This window comes from Poromitra crassiceps, assembly GCF_964638095.1.
Source record: "Poromitra crassiceps genome assembly, chromosome: 11".
Taxonomy (NCBI): domain Eukaryota; kingdom Metazoa; phylum Chordata; class Actinopteri; order Beryciformes; family Melamphaidae; genus Poromitra; species Poromitra crassiceps.
The window spans coordinates 35,546,919-35,565,130 of NC_139643.1; the positions used below are offsets into that span (position 1 = coordinate 35,546,919).

Genomic DNA, 18,212 nt, shown 5'->3' on the forward strand with positions numbered 1-18,212 from the left:
ATATATGAGCGCAACGCTGCATACTTACACTAAGACAGATTCATCCTGTACTCTTTACATATTGTGTCAATAAAAGTGATTCTGATTCTGAGTCAAACTAATAGGCCCTGTTGGGGTATTATGTAGGGGGTACAGTGGCGCAGTCGGTAGCGCTGTCGCCTCACAGCTAGAAGGTCCTGAGTTCGATTCTCGCCTGGGAAGCTGTGGGCGCTGGAGTTGTGACCCCCCCATATCTTCAGTGCCTACTGCCCAGGTAGACTATCTCGTCGAAAGGGCCTTTCTGTGTGGAGTTTGCATGTTCTCCCCGTACCCCCCAGGGGGTTCCTCCGTACATAACCTCCCACTAAAAACATGCAGAAGATCGTCATCCGACCAGTGACGACAACATCTGAAGTTGGTCCAATGATGGTCCCCGGGCGCTGGAAAGAAAAAGCGACCACTGCTCCTGGCCTGCCCCCTGGAGGAAAGGACAAGCCAGGATGGGTCAAATGCAGAGGACATATTTCACCGGCCATCGTCAGCATGAGTGTGTGTAGTGGCCGCATGCATGTGTAGTGTGTTCGTGTGACAAGACGGGCTTCCGTCTGAAATCGTGTTATGTGCGATTTCTCGCACCGCTCTCCACTGACGCGTGATACTGGGCCAAACAGTTCACCAGTTACTGTTGAATTATTCCCCTTTGCTATTTCCCTCTTAAGGCTGAATGCACTAGACTGGATTACAGGCTCCGGCTGGGAATAAACTGCGCATCATTAATCTTGTCAGGAGTGGAACAGAACTTTATACGCTTCCCTGACCTCATCCAATAGGGACGGGTTGGTTTGGACCTGACTCCTTCTTGTAAGCCACTCTGTCTTTTGGCTGACATAATAACACACACACACACACACACACACCTGCATCCTCTATGGCTCGTGCGTCCATGCTGACGTCACCCCCTCCCCCCCTCTGCCCCTCTGTTCTGTAGGTAATGCAGGTGGTGAGGGAGCAGATCATGCGAGCGCTGACTCAAAAGCCTAATTCGCTGGACCAGTTTAAGATTCGCCTGCAGCACCTGAGCTACACCGAGATCCTGAAGATACGCCAGTCCGAAAGGATGAACCAGGAAGACTTCCAGTCCCGCCCCATTCTGTGAGTCCACCAATCAGTGATCAGTAGGATGGTAGCATGCGTGCTAGGCAGAAATTGTGAAACAGTGTAGAATCCAGGGATGCACATGAAGATGGTTTTAATGGTTACCTGATGGTTCCCACAAAGAGCTTGTTGGGCAGTCTAGAAACGGGGCTAGGAATATGCTGAAATTGAGTTTGAATAATCGCAACTAATATTTTATTCTTGAATCGATCTGACAGTTTTGTTCTGTCATTGCCATTGAGTAACAAAGGGGAGTGGAGTAACAAATGTCGCACTCCGTTTTCTCCATGACTCTGTCACTGCTCACCACAGGAAGACGTTTAGTGATATTCATATAGTTAATAATAATTCCCCCTCTCCCCATCTACCTCAACAAGTATACAACCAAAAACAAGAGAGAAAAATATCAGATCTGCTAAACAAAAAATAATTAATTCAGTCATTGATAATCTCTTAATTGATTCTCTTGTTCCCTCTTTCCATTCATCAAACAAATGCCAGCTATTGGCATAAAGCAGGCTGCATAAAGCAGGCATAAAGCAGGCGGCACCTGCTCATTTCTATTGGCATAAAGCAGGCTGCACCTGCTCCTTTTGTTCATTTTGTGATCGAAAATCTGCATTAAAATCAAATGTTCTGCAAATGGCATTCCCACAGTGAATACTTCATTAACGAGCCCCCAGCTCATTAAGCTTGCAGTCTCTCATAGATCATTCATTGACTGATCATGGATACAGACCCTGTAATGGAGAATGTTGTTTTGTCCTGCCTTAATTTTAATGGAGTAGCCAGCGTTATTGAAAAATCACTTCACTGGGAGAGCCTGTCCCTTTGAACGGCAATCAATACTAAGCGAAGGTCTTATTGAATCAATATTGGAAGTTAGAGATCAAACTTTAGCAACCAATTAATTCTAGTGGAGAAGGCAAAGTAAAGCAAAAGCAAAAGCAAAGAAAGTAAGGAAAAATCTCTGCTTTAACACTTTAAAAAAGCAAACAGCAGTCCTGTGTCCTGGAAGAAGAGCTACAATTTACAACCACTGGTTTCAGTATTTAGATTTAGATTTATTTTTCTAATGTATAAACATTCATTCAAATTTCTGTAATGGGCTGTTTTAAAGCTAGAGCAAAGTTTTGGTGTCATCTGAATGGAAGAATTACTAAATTTGAATATGAAAAATATAATAATAAACTTTGATTACCAGTCCTTTTCATCAAATTATTAGCTATAATTGAGAGTGATGTTACAGTAGGCTACAGGTGAAAGTGCACGGTCACAATCTGGCCCTCTGGTAGCGAGGACATTTTTGTGTGGCCCTTTCTATCATCAAAGTTCCCCATCCCTGCTGTAGAATGTCTACATCCAAGGCACAACAGTATTCAGTTTTGGTTCCTGTCAGCAAATTTTGCCATAATTAGAAAAAATGCGGGTTCTGCAATGTCAAGTGTTGTATTTGCATAGTTGCTTACATCAAAATATTTCAGTTGATATAAACAGGATATTATTGAAAATGAATACAGCGGGTCTGAACTGCTGAGGGAACATTTATGAGAAAATGTTAATACAATAAAAACAGTTTAATTTGAATGCAGGCTAGAAAATTTGAATGGGAACTGGCTAAGCTTAATTCATTATTGATTCCCAATGCCACTTGTTCTCGTGTGATATTTCACTAATATATGTGCCGACAGTACCTGCTCAACTCCACAAAACTCTAAATGGATTCTGGGGCCACTTTCACATCTGAGTGCCCCACGTCTTTCCACTCCATCCTGTAATGGGAACACTTGATACTAACCAAAGAGTGCTTCCCTGTGCCAGCACAAGATCTCAGCCCTTTCACTCGACTGTCTGTGACTTTTCACAATCGCTGGAAAGAATCAAGCAGGGTGGAAATACGACATTAGAAAAATCTCTCTCATTAGAAATCAATAGACATTGTCTCCCGTCGTGACAAATCCTACAAAATCACATTTCTGAAAGAATAATAAAAAGGGAAATGAGGCAAAACGGGTTACAAAGGGAGAGGACTTTCAACCATGGTGAAGGAAAATAAAGGCTAGAGAGAGAAGCACTGCTAGGGGAGTTATTATACATAATTCATCCAGACAAGGGCTGTGTGCTCAGCATTCATGTGCAACACAGGGGCACCTACATGTAGCCTACATGCAGCAACACAGAGGCACGTACATGTAGCCTACATGCAGCAACACAGGGGCACGTACATGTAGCCTACATGCAGCAACACAGGGGCACGTACATGTAGCCTACATGCAGCAACACAGGGGCACGTACATGTAGCCTACATGCAGCAACACAGGGGCACGTACATGTAGCCTACATGCAGCAACACAGAGGCACGTACATGTAGCCTACATGCAGCAACACAGAGGCACGTACATGTAGCCTACATGCAGCAACACAGGGGCACGTACATGTAGCCTACATGCAGCAACACAGAGGCACATACATGTAGCCTACATGCAGCAACACAGAGGCACATACATGTAGCCTACATGCAGCAACACAGAGGCACATACATGTAGCCTACATGCAGCAACACAGAGGCACATACATGTAGCCTACATGCAGCAACACAGAGGCAGGTACATGTAGCCTACATGCAGCAACACAGAGGCACATACATGTAGCCTACATGCAGCAACACAGAGGCACATACATGTAGCCTACATGCAGCAACACAGAGGCACATACATGTAGCCTACATGCAGCAACACAGAGGCACATACATGTAGCCTACATGCAGCAACACAGAGGCACATACATGTAGCCTACATGCAGCAACACAGAGGCAGGTACATGTAGCCTACATGCAGCAACACAGAGGCACATACATGTAGCCTACATGCAGCAACACAGAGGCACGTACATGTAGCCTACATGCAGCAACACAGAGGCACGTACATGTAGCCTACATGCAGCAACACAGAGGCACGCACATGTAGCCTACATGCAGCAACACAGGGGCACGTACATGTAGCCTACATGCAGCAACACAGGGGCACGTACATGTAGCCTACATGCAGCAACACAGAGGCACGTACATGTAGCCTACATGCAGCAACACAGGGGCACGTACATGTAGCCTACATGCAGCAACACAGAGGCACGTACATGTAGCCTACATGCAGCAACACAGAGGCACATACATGTAGCCTACATGCAGCAACACAGAGGCACATACATGTAGCCTACATGCAGCAACACAGAGGCACATACATGTAGCCTACATGCAGCAACACAGAGGCAGGTACATGTAGCCTACATGCAGCAACACAGAGGCACATACATGTAGCCTACATGCAGCAACACAGAGGCAGGTACATGTAGCCTACATGCAGCAACACAGAGGCACATACATGTAGCCTACATGCAGCAACACAGAGGCACATACATGTAGCCTACATGCAGCAACACAGAGGCACATACATGTAGCCTACATGCAGCAACACAGGGGCACGTACATGTAGCCTACATGCAGCAACACAGAGGCACGTACATGTAGCCTACATGCAGCAACACAGAGGCACATACATGTAGCCTACATGCAGCAACACAGGGGCACATACATGTAGCCTACATGCAGCAACACAGAGGCACATACATGTAGCCTACATGCAGCAACACAGAGGCACGTACATGTAGCCTACATGCAGCAACACAGAGGCACATACATGTAGCCTACATGCAGCAACACAGGGGCACATACATGTAGCCTACATGCAGCAACACAGAGGCACATACATGTAGCCTACATGCATGCAGAAATGGCAGCGATCCAAGCAGGAAGCGGAGCAGCACAGATTTTCACTAACGAGACTTTTGGGGGGCTACATGATGTTTGTGTGAGTGTGTGTACTTGCATGCGTGTGTGTGTGTGTGTGTGTGTGTGTGTGTGAAGGCACATCTGTGTATATTTGGCGTGTGCATGTTCGCGGCCCATCCACCGCACTGGTGCACTCCCTCCTGACAGTCATAATCCAGGGGACTTTGTCAGTCAGATGAATATTTCATGCTGACAGCAGACGTGGTGAATCGTAACACAATTCACTTCCAAGTCTTGGAGCGTCTTCGAGGTGGCTTGCAGCACCAGATGGGTGTGGCTTACAGAGCTCAGATCATTCTGCTGAAACAAGAATACGCGTGTGAGGGGTTATTTGTTCTCTGCTTTTCTCAATTGTGTGTATGTGTGTGTGTGTGTGTGTGTGTGTGTGTGTGTGTGTGTGTGTGTGTCTGTACTGTGTAATACAGGGAGCTGAGGGAGAAGATCCAGCCAGAGATCATGGAGCTGATCAAACAGCAGAGACTCAACAGGCTGTGTGACGGAACCTGCTTCAGGAAGATCAGTAGCCGCAGGAGGCAAGGTGAGACACACACACACACAGTGTTGTAGTCAAGTCACCGTCTTGAGTCCCCAGTGTTCCAAGTCCAAGTCTGAGTCACCAAAGAAGGGTCAAGTCCCCATTACCCGAGTCTGAGTCCAGAGTTACTGAGTGAACATGAACCTGAATTTGCATGTAGGTGGAACACACTTGCCTGCACTTGCACTAAATTGAATGTCACAGTATCAATATAGATGTGATATCTTATGCCAAATGATTAGGCCTATTACAAAAAACTAACAAAAACAAAACAAAAAACAGTATTTCCTTATCAACTGACAAGTCTGAGTCCTCGTCTCCAACTTCCGAGTCCGAATGCCTGAATGCTCAAATCCAAGTCCGAGTCATCAGTGTTCAAGTCCAAGTCGAGTCACCAGTCCTGAAAATGTGTCCAGGACTCAGACTAGAGGCCGAGTCCAACTCTAGTCCACTACAACACTGCATACAAGCATGCAAGCACAGGAGGCTACAGTATCACGCCTCCGTACCTGGCACATAACCACATGTGCTTCGAAATGCACCACTTCTTCCACTGTGTCCATGAGGGACCCTCCTCCTCTCTCCTTCCTTCTGTCCCACCCCTCTCTCTCTCTCCTTCTTTCTGCCCCCTCCTCTCTCTATCTCGCTCTCTCCGTCCCTTCTCTCTGCACCATCCCACCCTCCCTTTGTTTTGTGAGTCTCACTGGTATCTCAGGAGATCGTTGAAGCCACAGACTGCTGTGAATCCACCCTGTCTTAATAGCTCCATTCCTCTGGCTCTCTCCGCCTTTGTGGTATGGGCCATTTAATGACATACTGTCACTCCTAGTGTAACACATGCAGACACACACACAACTACTTCTCTGTGTGTGTGTGTGTGTGTGTGTGTGTGTGTGTGCGTGCGCGTGCGTGCGTGCGTTTGCGTTTGTGCGCGCGTGTGTGTCTCTCTCTCTTGCGCGTGCGTACAGTATATACGCATAGAGATGCACAAACAACTCTTCTTCCCCTTGCCCCTCCTCCCTCTTGCCCGTACACTCACAGATAAAATGCACACAAAGAAATGCAATGAGACAGATGGGGGAGGTATAAAGCTGTACATGCCATGCATATACAGTACACCGTCGTCAAGAGAAATGCCAGAAATTGAGGAAGGGATGAATTGAAAGAATGAGAAAAAAGCAGGCTTCAGGACCTACAGCATAATGGAGAATGTAAAATGAAAATACTCGAAAATAAACGAGTGTATTTATCTGTTGAGAGGTTCTTGTTGTTTTGTGTTGAAGTCTCCCTCAAAGGCTGGAACTTTTGAAGAAGATGAGATGCTTGTGTTTCAGGTGAAAGCCAGTAAAGGGCTGCTGATTTGTTTGTGCTGCAAAGCCAAAGTTTCAGCTGCACACAACCATCACCTATAGCAGGGGTGCCCAAATTCTTTCCCATGAAGGGCCAAAACTCAATCTGGGTGGAGGGCCGAGGGCCAAAAATAAACGTGGGGGAATTACATTAAAATGTATTGTGTTTTATAGAAAATTAACATTCTAAATCTAAAATAACATTTCAATATAATAATCTACTTTTTATCTGTTTGGTAATTGTAATAATTTGCAATTGGTTATATATATTTAAAAAAATATCTGCATTTGTGGGGAGCTTAAACATTTAATCAGTAAACACCCCGTTAAAAACAGTTGTATTTTCCACCTTTGTAATCAAGAGAGAAATTTGACTTAATTCACAACTTGAAAAATCCTCAAGGTACTTTGAAAATCAGCTTTATTGTCCATCTTTTGTAAACAATTTGCCATGACAATTTGCCAAAAACATGCAATATCCTGGTTGCTAATGTGGTTCCTCCTCTGGTCGTTAAGGGCGCCTGTTCAGAGGGAGGGGAACTGGTTGGAATAGCGTGAACCTCCCACGTGCTATGTCCTACCGGTGAAGCTTCCTCTGTCAGGTCAAAAGAAGCGGCTGGCTAACTGCCCATTTCTCGGAGGAAGCATGGAGCCAGTTTCGGCTCTCCCCAGATCGGCAGAGGGTGGACTAGCAACCAGCATAAATAAATTAAGTTAGCACTAATGGGGGATAAAAAATCGGGGTCAGCACTGACCTATAGACACATGCACATTTAACACCTTAAGTGCCATAGCCGAAATAATTCGTCTTACATAATCCAGCGCTTGAGTGCCAGAGCCGAAATAACTCGTCTTACATGTTTTTTTGACGGTGGGACATCAATCAACCCCTTTTACATCTTCCAGATAACTATTTGGAGCAAGAGCATGCGTGTAATCTATTTTACCGACCACTAAGTGGCGACAGAGACCGAGAGAAGTCACAGCCACGGGACCCAAAAGCCACCAAAGCAGCCGCCTCCCGCGGAAAAGCCCGGACACACACACACAGAACGGACAGAGATCCCTTCCCCCCAGAGCCGCGCAGCAACGCGCGAACACACACACACACACACACACACACACACACACACACACACACACACACACACACACACACACACACACACCGCGGGAGAAAGCCATTCAAGGAAATGGCGACGCGATTTTACAGTAATCCGTTTCAGACTCGTCTTGCCCGACAGGCAGACAGGCAGGCAGGCACGCAGACAGACAGGCAGGCAGCACAACGCGCTTCTGACACGCCCGCTGAAGCCAGGAGGAAGGAGGAGAAGACACACGGAGGGAGGAGTTTGAATGAGAGGGGTGTTTCCTGTTGTTATGGAGGAAATTACTGTTCAAAACTATTGTTTAGAATGTCTGACGGTCTTACTGATGCCAAAAATGAATGGTTAAAGTGACTGTTTCACAAAAAGCCATTTATCTCTGAATAAATTTCCAGACGCTGAAACCATGCTGTACTCAACGGCTAATATCTACATAACTACTAACTCTGCAAACTAACTCTTTTAGACAGAGAAAGCACACATTCTATTAGTTATTTTTAGATGATTGGTGTTCATGAATTCTTAACAGAAAAGAATCCTCGGCTCTTCTAAAATGAGCCAGAATCGTCAAAAACACCCCTGGCACAACTTACCTACAGGAATGAAAACATGGCTGGCATTCAATGTGTTAAAACAAGGATCACCTATTTAACCTTGCAAGCCAACTGGATTCTCTCGCGAGATCTCTTGACGAGATTCTGAACAATACCGCCCCCATCTGGCAGCGTCAGGTCATCCGCCTGTTGCCTTCAAACAGGAAAAGGCATGTTGCTCACTGAGTCGCACACGCATCTGCTGAAACTTGATGAGCCGATATCTGAGCGGCATACATCAGAAAAGCAGCTGGCACAGTCAGTTCCAATTTTATAGTTCCCCTAACATGATGAAAGGGCTGTTTTTCTACTCTCCATAACTTGTCCTTAAATATGAGGGTGTTAAATGATTGGAAAAAAGCCACTTAGGATACTGACACGCTTCTCTACAACTCAGTATCGCCACATCGGTCTCTCACTCTCAAGTAAAGGCAAATTCACTCTGGCTTATTCAGCGCTATGTAAACCTTGTGAAATGGTAATTTCTCACAGATGGCATCAGGTCTTACTCAGTGTGCCAAAACCAACACGGCAGACATTTCTCTCTGTTTATGTGACACGGAGACGTTAGCGCACGTCGGGAAGGCGACTGTGCAGTTGCCAGTGTGCACAGAGATCCATGATGCAATTATCCATCTCCCCTGAGAAGAAAACGCAGTGTGGCAGATGCACCTGAAATAAGTCCTGGAATAACTGTGTGATGTCCAAACCATTTGTATATACATGTAGTACCTGTTCACACAAAGCACCGACACTGTGCGCTGACTGTGCACGACGACGAGGCGGAATAACGGCGCAAACATTCCCACTTTGAATAGGCTGTGTGAAAGAGGGATTCACTGGAGGGCAGAGGAGGAGATGAAAACTCTGCAGCCTCTTGAGATCAGAGTGTATGGTAATCATCCGGCCTAATATCGTGTTTCATACTTGCTGCCACGAGAGAGAGGGGGGAGTGAGAGAGAGGAGAGTGAGAGAGAGGGGGAGTGAGAGAGGAGAGTGAGGGGGAGTGAGAGAGAGGAGTGAGTAAAAGGGGGGAGTGAGAGAGGAGAGTGAGAAAGAGGAGAGTGAGAGAGAGGGAGTGAGAGAGAAGGGGGTGAGAGAGGAGAGTGAGAGATAGGAGGGAGTGAGAGAGGAGAGTGAGAGAGAGGGGGAGTGAGAGAGGAGAGTGAGAGATAGGAGGGAGTGAGAGAGGAGAGTGAGAGAGAGGGGGAGTGAGAGAGATGAGAGTGAAAGGGGGGAGTGAGAGAGAGAGGGGGGAGTTAGAGAGAGGAGGGAGTGAGAGAGAGGAGAGTGAGAGAGAGGGGGAGTGAGAGAGAGGAGTGAAAGAGAGGGGGAGTGAGAGAGAGGGGGAGTGAGAGAGAGGAGAGTGAGAGAGAGGGGGAGTGAGAGAGAGGAGAGTGAGAGTGAGAGAGAGGAGGAGAGTGAAAGGGGGGAGTGAGAGAGAGGAGTAGCGTTCAGTAGCGTTTAGCCTGTATAATGATCTGTTCTTCACAGTCAAAGAGGATTGACTCTGCCTGAGTGAGACCTGATCCCTTCACTCTGATGTCCTCCCTCTTGCACTTTCCATCACCTCCTTGTCATTGTTCTCTCTGTCTACACATACAAGTAGATAGAGAGAGAGGCCATTTACACCTGGCATTAACATGCGTTTTCTGCCATCAGATTGCAATCCGATTGTATTTTATCACTTCAGCCTGATTCCATTTACACCTGGCACTAACATGCGTTTTGGGTGAACAGATTGCAATCCGATTGCTCTCCAGCTCGAACGTCATAACGCGCGCGCCCCCTGAACGTGTGCATGCATGTTTGCATACATGCACAGGGAAATAGAGGTTATTGTTAAGCTCAAATGCACAGTGAACGTCCCCTTCACCTGGACAAAACGATGGCCGATCACGCAGCACTGCATCTATTTCTTTATAAAAAGGACACGTTGCTCTGCCCCTGCCACTTTTCTTGTTCTTGTCCTTGGCCTGTCTGTAAGCCGTGTTTCCATTACCCTCAGAAATGCGCAAAATCTAAATATCGCAATAAAAATCGGGTAATGCAAACACGTAAATTTCGAAAAACCTCCCAAATATTGCAAAAAGCTTTTGCGCTCTCATGAGGTAGTTTTTCAGACGTGTCGATATAGCAGTTTTCTCTGTAGGTTATTCTCCCATGGAGCTGTTTGACACTGGGTCCGAGACACACACACATACGTTTTCCGTGCATGTCATTGGCTGTAACCACCTGTGTTGCGTTCAGGTAACATCCTAAATTACAACGTTATACAATTGAGAGCATAATTTATCTTTTATATCAACACTTCTCCTTTGGAAAAGGAGCGGAAAATGAAAGGAAAATGAGGGAGAAAGGGTTCGATAAGCCGTGGCAAAACCTCCGCTCCGCAGCAAAACTTTGAAGCAACGCTACCTAGCAGAAAGAGAGTGTTGTGCAAAAGCGGAGCGGGGGGGGGGGGGAGAAAGATAATTTTTAGCCGGTCCGTGACAGGCTGCCTGTGTGTGTGCGCATTTGACACAGCGGCGAGATGAGGGCACACACCGGTGCGGTGTATTTCCGTATGTTGCTGAATGCGTTTTGAGAGGACGCATTGCATTTACACTTGTGTTAAATGTTGTCATAATGCGTCCCTGACCACCTCCGGAGGTGGTTTGGCCGATCAGATTGCAATCCTTCTTCAATGCGTTTTGGGGGTGTTTACACCTGTACTTTCAAGTGATAAAATACAATCGGATTGCAATCTGATGGCAGAAAACGCATGTTAATGCCAGGTGTAAATGGCCTCAGAGAAAACAGCACAATGATTCATTGTAGCAGTGCTAACAGAAATGAAACAATGTTGCATTACTGTCATCAGAATCAGACAGAAGCCCAGCATCTGCAATAAGTCAACTTAAATTGAGTGTGTGTTTTGACAGTTTACGGCGCATTATCGCCGATTTGTCTCAGCAGCTGTCATCTACGCATTGTCAACTCTGGCTTCGGAAAATGTAAAAGTGTCAAAGAAAAGCGAAGACAAGAGAAAATGGGGTGTGAGTTGCGAGGTTTCTGCAGGACCGGCGTGCAGGTGCAATGCATTGGCCCAAATTGAATATCCGATTGTGTTCGCCGCTTGTGGCCGCACTGATTTATGCTTGCCTGGCTTTTATGCGGCGGCGTGCTGTGAATGGAGTCTCATATTAGCATAATATGCTTATTACTTTGGAGGGAGCAGAACGCTTGTCAGAGGAATGGAGAACACGTGCACAATACGTGCACGCACCCACACACATAGTAAACATCAAAACAAAGAGGCATTAGCCGTAGCCATTCCGCCGCGGTAGTATGCAGACCGTGCACACGCCGTATCGAAACCCACTGGATTTAATTGAGCACGCTAGCCTGCCTGTAGGATTACATTAGCTTTAATCTGCAGCAGTCTGTAGGCGAGCCGTCTGCCTCCTCCGCGCTGCCTGGCTGTCTTTGCCTCGGAGGACACATGATGAAGGAGTCGTGCTCCAGGGCGTCCCACGTCTCCACAACATCTCGTGTAACTCCTTCGATCTGTCACTCCTCTTGCAGCCCACCTCTTTTCTTTGGATGCCTCCGTGTCACTCTCCTTGTGCATGTGTGGGTCTATGTCTCTCTCTCTCTCTCTCTCTCTCTCTCTCTCTCTCTCTTTCCTTCTCCTCTCACCGGAGAGTTATTTCTCAGCCTTTGTTCTCAGGGCGCTGCTTCTCTCCGTGTGTTGACGGTGTGAAGAGCACTTTGCCTCAGAGACCTGAGGCGGTGCTTTAGCGCCGAGCAGGGATGAAAGGAGTCCCACAGCTCACGGTGTTCTGCCCTCTAGTTTGATTCAGTGCTTGTTGGGGGTCAGGAGAAATGGGTTGTTCAATGAGAGGATGTGTCTCCTGCACACGCAGTGCAGAATGTTAAGATGTGACCTTGGAAATATAAATAACACACCAAAATATTGCTCTTGTTCTTTGACACAATCCTCAGTGCTGGAGGATTTACAGATATATTAGCGTTTTCTCGCCTTTCATCCGTCCATCCTCCCTCAGCATCTTCTCCGGCTAGTTCAGTCCTTCAGCGTGGAGGGATGCCTCTCAAATCAAATCCCTACATCAACATATTCAGTTAGCTGCTGTTGACTCTTCTCTCTGCCTGCCAGTCTGCCCATTAGAGGGGGGACGTTTCCTGCTCAAAGCACCAGACTGGCTCTGTTCTGAAGACACAGAGTACCTGAACATGCAAAAGTCTTTTACTGTAAGTGCAGTGTACCAGCTAGAAGGTCACATCAGCTGGAGCACAGGCATTTGTGATTGTTGTGTGCCTGCTGCGCTGATGCAAAAGCAAACAAACAAGCAAGATACACAAATGTCTGTTGTTGAATGTGTATTTGTCCATATTCTGGCTGTTGAATCAATTGTAGACAGTTGCGGTTGTAAGTGCAAATTCGATATACAAGAGTGATACTAATTAAATCCAAAAGAGGGGATGCAGATGGCAGGGTAATTTACGACAAAGAAGGAAAACGCACGCACACACGCACACACACGCACACACACACACACACACACACACACACACACACACACACACACACACACACACCAGTCAGGCTGTCAGCTGAGCTGAGCTGAGCAGTCAGTAGTTGATACCATCCTCTCCTCACAGGCATGTCTCTGCCCGCTCCCCATGGACTAGAGCCACTCTGCACCAGCCTGCCGCTGCCAACTGTCTCTTTTCAGCTATTAGGATTTGGACTGTGCGTGTGCCAGTCTGTGGCCGCTCGGTGCCAGCTCCGCTCAGTGGCCACCTTGGCATGGCACCACTAAAGGACACCAGGCTCACCGCTGAGAGCGCGGTGCCCCGTGCTCTGCACACACAGCTGCTGGAGGCTCCCTCACGCCATCCGCAAAGAGACAAACGCACTCAACAGGATCAGCACAGCAGTGATGCTTTTATAAGGCACCAGTGGCGCCCTCTTCTTGATCTTTACTTGAAAGTCTTTGATTTTGCTTTGGAATGATCAGAAAATGATTGATAACGGCCTGGAGACTTTGTGTTTGCTCTCGATCAAAAAGCCCTCCTCATGCAGAACAACATTGCCATCTGTGGATGTTCCTCATTGCTGAATTTGATTTCATCACAGACTTTTTGCCACGCTAATTTTCTCTCCTGTACACGACTCACGTGATCCCATATGATGTCATCACTCATGTGATCCCATATGATGTCATCATACTGTATGCCAGCTACTGATGTGTTTCATGACGTCTCTAAATCTGTCTCCCCCTCTCTTCTCCTCTCACCCCTCCCCCCACCCCCCCCCTTTCTCCCCTCTCTGCTTCCAGATAAGTTTTGGTATTGTCGTCTGTCTCCTAATCATAAAGTCCTGCACTATGGAGATCTGGAGGAGAGCCCCCAGGCCGAGGTGCCCCATGATTCTCTACAGGATAAACGTGAGTGACCAGTCAAATGATGACATTTGTTATCGAGATGGATTCCAAGTAGTGCGACACAGTATTTGTTATTTGCGTTTGTTGTGTTTCGTCCCAGTCTACAATCCCCATCCCTGCTGAAGGCATCACTGCCCATTTACATGGCCGCAAAACGTTGCCTTATGGGAGGTGACAAGCGATGCTATCTTGAGCGTGATGTAACAGCAGTTGGCTTTCAGAATCAGAATCACTTTTATTGACACAATATGCAAGATTACATACGAGGAGTTTGTCTTCGTGAAGGATGTCAACACAGGTTTCAGTTGTGAAGGCGATACACGCACAGTGACAGATCTAGGGAGGATTTTAACTTTGAATCACTCCCGATAAATCAGCCTCCCATCTTGTGTGACACAGTTGTCAATGAGATGATGTTGTTGTTGTTGTTGTTGTGGTTAACAGAGTTCCTCTGTCCTTCCACAGTGCCTGTGGCTGATATCAAAGCTGTTATCACCGGCAAAGACTGTCCTCACATGAAGGAGAAAGGAGCCCTCAAGCAAAACAAGGTATGTGTGTGTGTGTCTGTGTGTGTGTGTGTGTGTGTGTGTGTATGTGTGTGTATGTGTGTGTACTGTGTCTGCCTGCGTGCGTACGTACACGTGCATGCTTGTAGGTGGGTGTGTTTGGAGAGAGAAAGTGTTGTGTTGTATGAGAGTTACATAACATGACATCCGTTACATCATTTGGCTTTGGGAAATAACGCAATAACTAGCATCTCAGCCCTTATGGCGTATAGTATCACTGAGAGATGTATGCACCGGCACAGTTCCTTAGAATAAAGTCGCAGAATAGTCCTTTAGCTGCCAACCTGGAGCCACGCTCTCTGTGACACCTTCACCTGGATGAACGAGCGATCTTGTCTGTGTCTGTTTACACGTCAGCCCCTCCTCTCCACACCCTTGCCCCCCCCCCCCTCTCCCCCCCTCCCCCACACGGGACTGATATATTGGATCTTGGATAAATAGCCGTCAAGACAAAGGATTTGGCCTGCTCTTTGGTTTGGCTCCTTTATTACCTTGTCGATAAGCGCGGGGCTGGAGGGATGGCCTGTGGGGGGGGGGGGGCTGTGTGTGTGTGTGTGTGTGGGGGGGGGGGCTGTCTACCAGGCCAGTCCTGTGGGCTTGTGAATGAGAATACAAGCACATCCCATTACTCACTGTTACAGAGCAGCCAAAGTCACCTCTACAGGGTGTAGAGCACACCGGCCATGTGTGCCATTTGTGAGACATGGAGACAGGATGGGGCGGGGTGATATATCATGACTCTCCAATAAGATGGAGTAACCCACAGTGGATTTTCTAGGTATTTTCCCCCATTCCTTATCGTATGGTATCTCCAATACGCCAGGCATTTGCCCTTATCTTGTATCTCAAGGCATCCCCAGGTATTGCGCTCTCAGATTGGTGCACCCTTGCCGAGTGAGCTGGTGAAGGTGACTGGAGAGAGAGGGAGGTTGCACTGTCTGGTCCGGTAGCTTTGTTGTGTAAATCTCACCTGTTTTTTCTTTTCATTTGTTTTCCTGTGCCCTTTCTGTCTTCTCCCTCTCACCTCCTCCACTCTGTCACCCTCTCTCTCACTTCCTCCACTCTGTCACCGTCTTACTGTCTTCTCCCTCTCACCTCCTCCACTCTGTCACCCTCTCTCTCACCTCCTCCACTCTGTCACCGTCTTACTGTCTTCTCCCTCTCATCTCCTCCACTCTGTCACCCTCTCTCTCACCTCCTCCACTCTGTCACCGTCTTACTGTCTTCTCCCTCTCACCTCCTCCACTCTGTCACCCTCTCTCTCACCTCCTCCACTCTGTCACCGTCTTACTGTCTTCTCCCTCTCATCTCCTCCACTCTGTCACCCTCCCTCTCACCTCCTCCACTCTGTCACCCTCTTTCTGTCTTCTCCCTCTCATCTCCTCCACTCTGTCACCGTCTTTCTGTCTTCTCCCTCTCACCTCCTCCACTCTGTCACCGTCTTTCTGTCTTCTCCCTCTCACCTCCTCCACTCTGTCACTGTCTTTCTGTCTTCTCCCTCTCATCTCCTCCACTCTGTCACCCTCCCTCTCACCTCCTCCACTCTGTCACTGTCTTTCTGTCTTCTCCCTCTCATCTCCTCCACTCTGTCACTGTCTTTCTGTCTTCTCCCTCTCACCTCCTCCACTCTGTCACTGTCTTTCTGTCTTCTCCCTCTCACCTCCTCCACTCTGTCACTGTCTTTCTGTCTTCTCCCTCTCATCTCCTCCACTCTGTCACCGTCTTTCTGTCTTCTCCCTCTCACCTCCTCCACTCTGTCACTGTCTTTCTGTCTTCTCCCTCTCACCTCCTCCACTCTGTCACCGTCTTTCTGTCTTCTCCCTCTCACCTCCTCCACTCTGTCACTGTCTTTCTGTCTTCTCCCTCTCACCTCCTCCACTCTGTCACCGTCTTTCTGTCTTCTCCCTCTCACCTCCTCCACTCTGTCACTGTCTTTCTGTCTTCTCCCTCTCACCTCCTCCACTCTGTCACCGTCTTTCTGTCTTCTCCCTCTCACCTCCTCCACTCTGTCACTGTCTTTCTGTCTTCTCCCTCTCACCTCCTCCACTCTGTCACCGTCTTTCTGTCTTCTCCCTCTCACCTCCTCCACTCTGTCACTGTCTTTCTGTCTTCTCCCTCTCATCTCCTCCACTCTGTCACCCTCCCTCTCACCTCCTCCACTCTGTCACCCTCTTTCTGTCTTCTCCCTCTCATCTCCTCCACTCTGTCACCGTCTTTCTGTCTTCTCCCTCTCACCTCCTCCACTCTGTCACCGTCTTTCTGTCTTCTCCCTCTCACCTCCTCCACTCTGTCACTGTCTTTCTGTCTTCTCCCTCTCATCTCCTCCACTCTGTCACCCTCCCTCTCACCTCCTCCACTCTGTCACTGTCTTTCTGTCTTCTCCCTCTCATCTCCTCCACTCTGTCACTGTCTTTCTGTCTTCTCCCTCTCACCTCCTCCACTCTGTCACCGTCTTTCTGTCTTCTCCCTCTCACCTCCTCCACTCTGTCACTGTCTTTCTGTCTTCTCCCTCTCATCTCCTCCACTCTGTCACCGTCTTTCTGTCTTCTCCCTCTCACCTCCTCCACTCTAACACTGTCTTTCTGTCTTCTCCCTCTCACCTCCTCCACTCTGTCACTGTCTTTCTGTCTTCTCCCTCTCATCTCCTCCACTCTGTCACCGTCTTTCTGTCTTCTCCCTCTCACCTCCTCCACTCTGTCACTGTCTTTCTGTCTTCTCCCTCTCACCTCCTCCACTCTGTCACCGTCTTTCTGTCTTCTCCCTCTCACCTCCTCCACTCTGTCACTGTCTTTCTGTCTTCTCCCTCTCACCTCCTCCACTCTGTCACCGTCTTTCTGTCTTCTCCCTCTCACCTCCTCCACTCTGTCACTGTCTTTCTGTCTTCTCCCTCTCACCTCCTCCACTCTGTCACCGTCTTTCTGTCTTCTCCCTCTCACCTCCTCCACTCTGTCACCGTCTTTCTGTCTTCTCCCTCTCACCTCCTCCACTCTGTCACTGTCTTTCTGTCTTCTCCCTCTCACCTCCTCCACTCTGTCACCGTCTTTCTGTCTTCTCCCTCTCACCTCCTCCACTCTGTCACTGTCTTTCTGTCTTCTCCCTCTCACCTCCTCCACTCTGTCACCGTCTTTCTGTCTTCTCCCTCTCACCTCCTCCACTCTGTCACCGTCTTTCTGTCTTCTCCCTCTCACCTCCTCCACTCTGTCACCGTCTTTCTGTCTTCTCCCTCTCATCTCCTCCACTCTGTCACCGTCTTTCTGTCTTCTCCCTCTCACCTCCTCCACTCTGTCACCGTCTTTCTGTCTTCTCCCTCTCACCTCCTCCACTCTGTCACCCTCTCTCTCACCTCCTCCACTCTGTCACCGTCGGCATCTCTTCATTCACCTGCGCTCTGTGAACCCCATTTTCTCACTCCTCTTCTGTCTTTCGCCGTTTCTCCTTTTTCTGCATCATCTCTCTCTCTCTCTCTCTCTCTCTCTCTCTCTTTCCCTCCAGGAGGTGTTAGAGCTGGCCTTCTCTGTACTCTACGAGTCTGACGAGTATTTAAACTTCATTGCTCCTGACAAGCAAGAGGTAAGCAGCACACACTATCTGACAGAATGAACACACATAACACCCGCCGGGTGAGAAAGTGT

The 18,212-nt window shown here is 47.9% G+C and overlaps 1 protein-coding gene across 4 annotated transcripts in view; it reads left to right on the forward strand.

The window, feature by feature from the left end:
* The window catches only part of elmo1 (engulfment and cell motility 1 (ced-12 homolog, C. elegans)), a 141,422-nt gene that overhangs the window by 120,299 nt on the left and 2,911 nt on the right, over nt 1-18,212 (forward strand). For all 4 annotated transcript variants that reach the window (XM_083645613.1, XM_083645616.1, XM_083645614.1 and 1 more), the window contains 5 exons: nt 968-1,131; nt 5,407-5,519; nt 13,910-14,017; nt 14,480-14,562; nt 18,073-18,150. In XM_083645613.1, the coding sequence (XP_083501739.1) occupies nt 968-1,131; nt 5,407-5,519; nt 13,910-14,017; nt 14,480-14,562; nt 18,073-18,150 (546 nt within the window). The remainder of the gene's footprint in view (nt 1-967; nt 1,132-5,406; nt 5,520-13,909; nt 14,018-14,479; nt 14,563-18,072; nt 18,151-18,212) is intronic.